General features: G+C 39.6%; 1 protein-coding gene across 1 annotated transcript in view; it reads right to left on the bottom strand.

Annotated features, from left to right (window-relative positions):
• Positions 1 to 839: 839 nt before the first annotated feature.
• FRK (fyn related Src family tyrosine kinase) overlaps positions 840 to 11,228 on the bottom strand; it is a 101,216-nt gene continuing 90,827 nt past the window's right edge. The window contains exons 6-8 of the mRNA XM_040238459.1: positions 5,025 to 5,206; positions 3,147 to 3,312; positions 840 to 2,769 (exon numbers count right to left, since the gene is read on the bottom strand). Of these exons, the coding sequence (XP_040094393.1) occupies positions 2,561 to 2,769; positions 3,147 to 3,312; positions 5,025 to 5,206 (557 nt within the window). The 3' untranslated portion in view covers positions 840 to 2,560. The remainder of the gene's footprint in view (positions 2,770 to 3,146; positions 3,313 to 5,024; positions 5,207 to 11,228) is intronic.

Raw genomic sequence — 11,228 nt, 5'->3', positions numbered from 1 at the left:
AGACTTCTCTAATTTTATTCAGATAAGCCAACCTCCCAGCCTGTCTCCAGAAAAGGTACCCATATTCCCAGCTTCAGTGGCAGAACATATTCTGAAAAAAAAAAAAAGCAAAAGTGTTAGTCGCTCAGTTGTGTCTGACTCTTTGCGACCCCATGGACTTTAGCCCGCCAGGCTCCTCTGTCCATGAAATTCCCCAGGCAAGAATACTGGAGTCGATAGCCATTTCCTTCACCAGGGGATCTTCCTAACCCAGGGATTGAACCCAGATCTCCTGCACTGAAGGTAGATTCTTTACCATCTGAACGACCAGGGAAGCCTAGAACTTAAGTCAGCGCAAAACAGTCTGTTATTGGTCTAGGGCTGGGCATATGACCCCAACTTGCCTGAAAAGAAAAAGAATGATTTTTCTACAAGCTGAAAATGCAAAGACAGAGACTTCCCATTTTTCTTGCTGGATGGAGAAAAAGGAACCCCAGTTGGCTCTGATGGCCATCTGTGATCATAGGAATGAGAACAATGCTGATGGCAGAGGGAAGGTTGGGAAAGGACTTCAGTCTTTGTTAACACCATTGATGGGATTCCCAGGTGGCCACTGGTAAAGAATCCACCTGCCAGTGCAGGAGATGCAGGTTGGATCTCTGGGTCAGGAAGATGCCCCAGAGAAGGAAATGGCAGCCCACTCCAGTGTTCTCGCCTGGGAAATCCCATAGACAGAAGAGATTGGTAGGCTACAGTCCATGGGCCCTCAAAAGAGTTGGACAACAAAAGCATCACTGAATTGCTAATGGTATTGTTCATGAAACCCTGTCTCCTTTGTTAAATAACAAAAATGCAACTGAGTAAATTTAAAGATCAAATTGGCTTTATTCAGTGATTCTTGAATCAAGACTGCATTTCATTTAACAAATAGAAAACAGGTAGGCCATGCCATAGAAAAGGAAGGACTTTTAAAAACAGAAAAGGGAGTGGGGAAAGGAAGTTATTAGCCAAGAATGCATTGGTTTGGACAAGGTTGTCCTCCTAAGTGGGATGGAAGGGGTCTATCAGGAAGATTACCTCCCTCGTGCTGGCCCAGTGATTCCAGGTTGACTGGTTGGTTAAAGGCTACATTCTTGCCATTAGGTTAAGTGTTAAGTCTAGTTTTGCTGACATGGGGCTTAGCACAAGTGACTCCCTATCTGGGGCCTGTTATCTCCTTTTTAACAACTTCCGTCTTCCAATTAGAGAGTTACAGATTTACTTAGTGCTTAATCTACTTTGTGTTGGGGCTTCCGTAACTGCTTAGAAATTCTCTTCCTTCCCTCTAAAGAAAGAAGAGAAAATATACTCAAAATATTCTCAATGTACTCAAAATTTTTCTTAGGAATTGTTTCATTCATATTGCTTTACATTAGAAGATCTTTTCATATATATTTTGATTTTGAAACTTTCTTTGAGGACTCTCTATACTTACCTAATGAGGCACAAAACTTGATAAACGAACTGCTTAAAAGAAATAAGATTCTTGAAAAGGTTAATTAAAACTTAAGATGAGTAAAAAATCCTTTTGGCCTAACCAGACAAAAAAGTTTTAGAACCAAGGTTATGAGACCTTATTATTCCTGATTCTTACTCTCTAGATCTGAAGCAGAATTTGACCTGTTTTGTAGTCAGTTTGAAAATCTGGCCTATATGCCAAAGGTACATTTCTTTTTAATTATTCAGAAATCCTAGGTCATAAAGCAATCCTACTGATCTCCTCTCATTTTCCTAAACTATTTTGATACTTATTTCTCAGATCTTGCAGGCTATTAGATGTTTCTTGCATATTTCCATAGATAATAAGTCATCAGCTTTGCAATCCGATTCTTAACATTAAGAGACTAAAACTAACGTAGATGAATCTCAGGTGACACACATCGAGGTATAGAAAAATTCCATCATCTCCTTCTACAAAATGAGGGAGATTTTAATTCTTTTTCTCAACAGCTGCTTCATTTTTTTATGCATAGAAAAAAATATGTGCAATTACTCCAAGTACAATCAAGTCATTTAACATGGCTTTGCCATCATTGTAGTTACAGGATATTTTAAATGAGAAAAAAAAAATCTCAAAGCACAGGTCCTGCTGTGCAGCAAAGCAATCAAATTCCTTCATAATAACAGTCTGATGGGATTCAGCAATCCAAGGAATAATGAATAACCACTTTAATCAGTAAACAGGAAAATGCTACAGCAGTCACTGAGTAAAAATTGGCTATCATCTGTTGATCCTCTTGATCGGCATTTAAACAATAAATAGAAATGTAAGTCTCTTTTAAAAAGAAAAATAACTCTCTGTAGTATGTTTGATTTGGCCAGGCAGTGGGGAGATGATATTTCACCTTAGACTGTCCTTCAGTATTGCCCAGCTGGTAAAATGCATATTTAATCTTTTTCATATCATACGGCCAAATTTACCTTATCACTTGAATATGTGAAGAGAAATTCATTTTTACAGTTGGTTAATATGATTGTATTGCTGAACTGATTATTGGGTTTTATTGCTGCTTCACTATTTGTTCTTCCTCTTCAGTGTTCATCATAGAAAGTTATTTGTATCCGAATATGAAGAATCTGTTACAAAATAATCCTCAAATTTCCAGTGCAGTGTCTCAAATGTCGGCCGATCTTTAGGCTCTGCATTCCAGCACTCCAACATGATATTGTAGAATTGCAATGGACAGTTAGATGGTTGAGGGAGTCTATAGTTTTGACCCAACATCTGGATTACCTGAGCACCCGTCATACCTAAAACATATACAATGGAACCAACAAAAAACAAATTGAAAATCAGAGTCTTAAATCCATAGATACTGATACCCTAGAGGACAAAGCAAATTGACTCTCAGAGAAACTGTGAAGTCCACCATTCTCTTCCCAGGCTGTCAAGACTAAATCCTGCAGCAAGTACTGTCTATAAGACTGCAATTCAAGAGCAAAGGATAAGGAGGCAATAAAGCACCTCATTAATGCAAATCATTATCATCAAATTTTATCTATTATGCTCCCACAGGCGCATGGTGTGGTCAGCCTCATAACTCTGCCCTCTAAGTCTGGGCAAAGCAGTTAAAGTCACACCTAAGTAAGTGACCTACAGCAGAAAGGCCCACTTTAGAATTACTCACCACTATAAGGCATTTTGCCATAAGTAATGATTTCATAAAGAAGGATTCCAAACGACCACACATCGGACTTAATGCTGAATTTATTAGTACGAATGGCTTCAGGTGCAGTCCACTTCACCGGCAGCTTTATTTCATGTTTAGATTCATAGATGTCTTCATTCTCTACCTGTTAATGCATTAAGGAATCAAGCCAAGTTAAAGTGGTATTTTTTTTGGCCACCCTCATTCATCTGTAATCTACTTCTCGTTAAAATATAGAGGGAAAAGATTCAAAATGTGTTTAGTTCAGGTGATAAGTACAGCAGCAAATTAGTCATTAATGGAACATTATTTGAGAGCCTGAAGTGAAAGTGTTAGTGACTCAGTCCCATCTGACTCTTTGCAGTGCCCTGGCTCCTCTGCCCATGAAATTCTCCAGGCAAGAATAGTGGAGTGGGTAGCCATTCCTTTATCCAGGAGGTCTTCCTGACCCAGGGATCAAATCTCCATCTCTTGCGTTGCAGTCAGATTCTTTACCATCTGAGCCACCAGGGAAGCCCTATCTGAGAGCCTGTGCATGCATGCTAAGTTGCTTCAGTCGTGCCTGACTTGCAGTTCCCTGGACTGTAGCCCACCAGGCTCCTCTGTCCACGGGATTCTCCAGGAAATAACACTGGAGTGCGTTGCCATGCCCTGCTCCAGGGGATCTTCCCAACCCAGCAATGGAAACCAAGACTCCTGTGGCCCCTGCATTGCAGGTGGATTCTTTATTGCTGAGCCACTGGGGAAGCCCTCTGAGATCCTACTATGTGCTAAAAGTAGTACTGGAAGGAGCATTATATTACATATGGGAAATTCGTCTGTGATGACACTGGTTTTATACCTGGTCTTTAACAAACTAAGAAAAGTGAAAACAAAGCCTGTTTGTTGTTTTTTTTTAATTTACTGCTGGTATTGAAGAGCCACTGACTTTGAGAATTACCATGTAACCATTTTCTAATACTGAAAAGTAGGATCCAAATGATTTAAATTACTATATCAACTCACTGGGGATTTAATTAATTTACAAAGAGGAAAGACAACTTCATAAAGATCAAAAGAGAATCATATACTTGTGTTTCATGCTCCACACTCATATTTTAGGATATAATACAGAAATAAACATTTAAATTCGGAGAAAAAGAGCTAATACTACACTTTCCATATCAGGGTCTTCTGGCCTGATGTCACAAAATTGAGGGAGGTAGGGGAAGGCAGTATTTTAAAAACCAATGATTGCTGTAGAGTTCTGGCAGCATGCATATTAGTCTGGCGCAAAGTGAACAACAATACATATAGTAACTATACAAAGTGTGCTGCTTATAAATAAAAAAAAAAAAAAAAAAACAAAGTGTGCTGCTTATAAATAAACAAAGGAAGACAGAGGCTATCATTGTTTAGTCGCTAAGTTGCGTCCAACTCCTCTGAGATCCCATGGATTATAGCCCACCAGGCTGTCCATGAGATTTTCTAGGCAAGAACAGTGAAGTGGCTTGCCATTTCCTTCTCCAGAGGATCTTCTCGACCCAGGGACTGAGCCCACATCTCCTGCATTGCAGGCAGAGTCTTTACCGCTGAGTCACCAGAGACTGATATGAAAAACTGATCATTAATGCAACCACAAACTTAATTACATACTTTCCCATATGGTTGGTCATTGTTTTCTCTGTTTCTTTCAAATTGGTGAAGAAACAGAAATAGAAGCTAGTTTTGTCTGTAGGGCCTTGGTATCCGGACATGATCTATGGAGCACAGGACTCTCAGAAATAGTGTGGAAAAAAACAGCAGGAATACTACTAGTCTGCTGGCCTGTGAGCCTTTTGACTCATTACCAACTAATTAAAACAAAGCCAAATCCACCTTAAAAACTCTTGCAAGTCCAAAATCTGCCACTTTGTAGATATTATGTTCCCCAACAAGGACATTTCTGGCAGCCAAATCTCTATGGATATAGTTCTGGGATTCCAAATAGGCCATTCCAGAGGCAACCTGGGCTGCCATGTCTACCTGCTGCGTCAGATGGACTTTTGATCCAGCATCATCTAGGCAAAAAGAGAAAATAAGAGATTCAATTTGGAAAACATTGGAAATATTGAAGCAAATTCTAAGAATTCTGATGAGTGAGCTCTCAGTGGGATTAAGTGCCATAGCACTGATCTGTTGAGAAAATAAATATAATCAGTACAAGCCATTGCATTTCCTGTGAAGGGTTAATGAGGCAGCAATTTTCAGAGTTCAAACACATTTCAAAGCTGAGTCGCTCCCTTCCCTAAATGAACATTACTGAGAGAAAGGAGCAAAAGTACCACATGATCCAAACACAGCTATAAATATCTGAAAGAGTCCAGCTATTGCCATTTTGAATACCACATGTTACTGACTCATCTCTTCCTGGAAACTGTTATTTGGTTGCCTCTGGATTTCTTTCATTGTATAGTTTGCTTTAGTTTTGAACCTAAAAATAATGCTAATTTGCATGGTTGAGCCAATGAAAAGTTCTCATTCTTCCATCATATTGTTCTTAAAAACTAGCTCACAAAAAAATGAAGGCTCTGTATGTGTAGTTATAAACTGTGTATATTACATTTGTACTCCATCAAGTTTGATGCATGTGTTAAAGTTTCTTTCTTAGTCTGTTATTCTTGGAATAGGTTTCTCATCTCTCTAGGCATGGTATACCTTTCATAGACATAGTTTCTCCTACCGCTGATTCTGTATAATGAAGAATAGGAAATTTATGTAGTAGAGTCAGTCTGATAATCATAGAGAGATTAGTGTTATATTGACTTTGTGAAACAGTGCCAGCCATCCCTGGATAGTTGAGATGCTATACTGTTAATAGATATCTTCAAATTTTTGGAGAATTGAAATTGTCTCACATAAATCCAAATCAGCATTATCCTTGTCTGAATAAGCCAAACATTACCAAAAATGCATTGAATTTATGGTCAAGAGTCTTACACACAACTCCTGACTTGAGAGGTAATTACAGTACAAGAGACGGGAACCCTGGTTTGAAGCTAGAGTGCCAGCTTTGAATCAGGGCTCCACCTTAGATTTCTTCCTGACTTTGGGCAAGCTGCTTAATACTCCTGTGCCTCAATTTCCCCACATATACAGCAATAATTACCATTACCTCATGGTGTGCTTAGTCGCTCAGTCGTGTCCGACTCTTTGTGACCCCATGGACTGTAGCCCACCAGGCTCCTCTGTCCATGGGGATTCTCCAGGCAAGAATACTGGAGTGGGTTGCCATGCCCTGCTCCAGGGGATCTTCCCAACCCAGGGATCAAACCCAGATCTTCCAGATTGCAGGTGGATTCTTTACCATCTGAGCTGCCAGGGAAGCCCTTACCTCATGGGATTAGTTGTTAAAAGAGAATTAAAATGAGTTAATACACATAAAGCACTTAAAATAGCACTCGACATGGGAAGAACACAGTAGCGTCTACCTGTTCTTATCATCTATCATTGTTGCTGCCTAATCAGAATTAAATAGTTTAAGATTTGTGAAACTAGAGATGCATGTGGATTACCCGAGTTGAAATGTCTAAAAGAAGACAAGCATATGGTTCGGAAGCTCAAAGGAAAGCATGCAGCTAGAGATATGGATTTAAGGATCATTGTTTATGGGTGGAAGTTGAACATTAAAAGTTGCTGAGATTGCTGCAAGATGATAGAATCATGAGAAATGCCAACATTTGCAGTGGGCATAGAAAAATAAACCTGCAAGAAAACTGAGAAGAATCAGCCTACAGAACAAGAGAAGACCCAGAAGAGAACATCCTAACAGTCAAAAGTTTGAGAAGAAAAAAGTCACCACCAGTGTCAAATAAATCCAGCAAGATAAGAACTAAAAAGCATTTCTTAAATATAGCAATTAAGAAGTCATTGGAGACACTGGTGACAGGAAGAAAATCCTCACTGGAGATGGGGTATAAAGGGTGAAGTACTGAATGGGAATTGAGGACATGGAGCTAGCAAGAGGAGAAATCAATTTCCAAAAACCTAATCAAAAAGGGAAAATAACAAAATGCTAGCACAGAAAAATGAAGTCAAGGAAGAGAGAGCAATTATCACGAAGTTCCTGATGGTGAGGGATTGTCATTGATAAGGTACTAGAGCAATTTCTGGAATGCTGAGTATCTTATTCTTGATTTGCCTATTGGTTGCATAGTTGTTTATTTGCTCACTTTACAATTACATGATAAATATATATGTAGAAAGGGCAGAAATCATACATGTTCCTTTCTACATGTCTGTCATCTTTTATAATTAAGAAAATGAAATTAAATAGAGTCAAGGAAAGTTTTCAAATGAGAAAGACCTAAGCACTGTGTGTGTGTGTGTTTAATATAAGCAGTGTATTTAAATAGGATCTGAGAAATAAAGGTCACTTATGACAAACTTACAGCTAACATCATACTCAATAGTGAAAAGCAGAAAGTTTTTCCTCTAAGGTCCAGAATAAGGTATGTATGCCCACTCTCAGCACTTCTATTTAACACAGTATTGGAAGTCCAAGCCAGAGCAATCAACAAGAGAAAGAAAGAAACTGAAAGAGAAGCAGTGAAACGTAACTCTTGGCAGATGGCATGACACTGTATATAGAAAATCTTAAAGACCCCATCAAAAATACTCCTAGAGCTAAGAAATAAATGCAGTCAAATTTTAGGATACAAAATTAATATACAGAAATCTGTTACATTTCTATACATTAATAATGAACTATCAGAAAGAGAAAACAATAAAACAATCCTGTTTACGAGCAAATAGGAAGACTGCAGCCTTGTGAGAAACCCTGAGCCAGGAGACCTGGCTCATCTGCACCTGGATTCCTGATTGCAAAAGCTGTGAGGAAATAAATGTTTGCTGCTTTAAGCTACCAAGTTTTGGAGTAATTTGTCGTACAGCAATAGATAAAAGGTTGATATTTGGAAAATAATATCAGTGCTACGTGTACAATTAAAATCGTGGACCATGGGGCTTCCCTAGTGACTCAGTGGTAAAGAATCCACCTGCCAATGCAGGAGACACGTACTTGATCCCTGATCCGGGAAGATTCCACCTACTGCGGAGCAACTAATCTTGTGCTCCACAACAACTGAGGCTGTGCTCTGGAGCCTGGGAAGTCACAACTGCTGAAACCTGCATTCCCTAGAGCCTGTGCTCTGCGACAAGAGAAGCCGCTGCAATGAGAAGTCGTGATCAGCAAGTAGTGAGTAGCCACTGGCCACAACTAGAGAAAAGCCTGGGAGCAAGGAAGACCCGGCACTGCCATAAGTAAATAAACAAATAAAATTATTTTTTAATGGATTATGGAGCCAGATTTCCTGGGTTTGAATTCTCGCGCAACCACCTTGAATAAGTTTCTATACTTAGCCTCTCCATACCTCAGTTTCTTCAACTGCTAAGTGGGGATGACAATGATAAGGATTCATGAGCTTGTTAGAAGAATGAACTAAACTGATACTTGTGTATGACTTAGAAACATTCCTGGCACAGAATAAGTGCTATATAGTTTTCTTTAAAGAAAAAAAATAAAAATATATGCTCCTCTCCTACCACCATCCCATATGGTTGATTTCCATTAAGTCACATCATCTAATACTCAGAGCAACCTCAGGAAGTAGTTTGCCCTGTCTGATAGGGATTCCTGATACTCAGAGGAACAGATACTAATTGTTTTAATATTTTACTTATTTATTTATTGTTGGCTGCCCTGAGTCCTCCTTGCCGTGTGGGCTATCTCTGGTTGCCATGAGCCGTGGCTACTCTCCAGCTGTGGTGCACAGGCTTCTCACTGCGGTGGCTTCACTTGGGGAGCGCAAGCTCTTGGATGCTTGGGCTCAGCAGTTGTGGCTCACAGGTTCCAGAGCACAGACTCCATAGTCGTGGTGCAGGGCCTTGGTTGCACGTGGAATCCTCCCGACCAGGGATCGAACCCATGTCCCCTGCACTGGCAGGCGGATTCTTAACCACTGGACCAGCAGGGTTTTCCGGTAATAAGTTGCAGAGATTCAAATCCAGGGTATGTTGGAGACTGAAATTTCATGACTCATAAATTTATTCTATACTGCCTCCCTAAAATCCACCTTACACTCCAGAGCACCCAGAAGTCAGGGGCTATGAAGAGACTTCCATTCATACAAACAGTAAATAGCTATATAGTTTTGTTCAGTTAAAGGTTATCTCAGTGAAAACATTTCTGTCTACATCAACCTGACAGGTGGACTGTCCATGAGAATGATGAACTACATGCTGGAGCTTGATTCGTAGGAAAAGAAAATATACTGACATATACTAGATGCTCTACAAGTATTTATTGGAAAGCAAACAAGCCCAACTAAACTTAAAAAGATGCAGGTATTTATCCTCTTTAAGTTTCAATAAGAAATACCAGGCATCAGTTACCCATAGTGCTAAAGTTTTTTGACAGGCTTCTCTCATTTTGGAGAAGTTTATTACAAAAAAATATATATATATATTCAGCCAAGCTTAGGGACTACAAAGATGGTTCTATAGAAAAATGTGTTATTTCAACTACCAAATACAACATCTAATCCTTTTACAGTGGATATAAAAAGGTTTTCACTGACAAGCACAATAGTGAAGGAAATTGAGTAATACATTTCCTTCCCTGAAAGAGTGCAGTGGCCTAGGAAATGTGTACAACCTCAGAGCACACTTCTAATACAACAGCCATATGTCAAAACTGATATAAAGGTTCACAGACCTGCGACAATTTACATCTGCAGCAAGGAAATATTTTCATTACGTTCCATTACTCAAGAGCCTTTCAGCTTAATAATATTTATCATGATGGGCTGTTTAAGAGTGGCAGATTCACTTTAAGATCACTTTGTTGAAATGAAACCCTCTTGATTGGGAAGGAATTGCCTGTAATGAGCACACCTTCACTACTCCCCCTGGCTACCAGGAATCCGGGCAAATGAAGGCCTTTGTCATCGCAACCCTGATGGCTCAACCCAAAAGACAACAGAGTTCATGCTCAACCCTGAGTGAAACACATCAACGGCCACAGAAATCCTCAATGTCAAAGGAGTCTGCAACATAACATAAGTGTACCCGGCATTCACGCTGAATATCAAGAGTATTAAAACAAGTGTAACCCCAAGTCCCAAATTAGGTTCACAATAGCCTCAACTTAATCTATTCATCATTTATTCATTCAATTAGTCAACACACAATTAGTGCACACCTTCTGTGCCCCTGACATTATTCAAGCACTAAAACTGAGTTGTATTTTAGAAGAGACTAAAAATAAGCTGTCTAAATAAATCATTTATTACAAAATGAGTAGGGGCTTCCCAGATGGCTCAGTGAGTAAAGAATCCATCTGCAATGCAGGAGACTTAGGAGATGCAGGTTTGATCCCTGGGTTGGGAAGATCCCCTAGAAGAGGGCATGGCAACCCATTCCAGTATTCTTGCCTGGGGAATCCCATGGACAGAGGAGCCTGGCGGTCTACAGTCCCTAGGGTTACACAGAGTCAGACACAATTGAAGAGACTTAGCACCCCAGCTACTGTGTTAAGAAGAAATGTAAGGGGTCAAGAACCTAAAAAGGGACATCAATTAGAAGGCTACTGCAGAATCCAGGAGAGGGTTGATGATGATTTGCACTGGAGTAGTGGTGTTGAGAAGTGGTAAAATCCTGGATATATTTCAAAAGCAAGCCAGTGGGATTTGCTGGTTGGTCTGATATAGGATGTGAGATTAGAGAAGACTGAGATAGTAAGCCTGTATGTTGGCATCATCAGAGAAGGAAAAACCTCCAGAGGGGCAGATAACCGAGGATAATATCAGAGATTGGATTTTGGACATGTTATTTTGAGATATCCAATAGACATACATAGTAGGAATGAGGGCTATTTATAAACTTTTGTTTTTTCTTGCTCTTAAGCACTTTAGAGGGTTTTGCTCCCCTATCCCTTTGACTTGATTTAACCAAAAGAACAGGGCACAGAAATTACCTATGTCACTCCTGGTCAGAAACGTTAAGAGACAGAATGAGATTAGTGATATTTCCTGCTCCTGACAA

This window comes from Oryx dammah, unplaced genomic scaffold, assembly GCF_014754425.2.
Source record: "Oryx dammah isolate SB20612 unplaced genomic scaffold, SCBI_Odam_1.1 HiC_scaffold_4, whole genome shotgun sequence".
Taxonomy (NCBI): Eukaryota; Metazoa; Chordata; class Mammalia; order Artiodactyla; family Bovidae; genus Oryx; species Oryx dammah.
The sequence above is the reverse complement of the archived record's forward strand: the minus strand, read 5'-3'. Positions and strand labels throughout refer to the sequence as shown.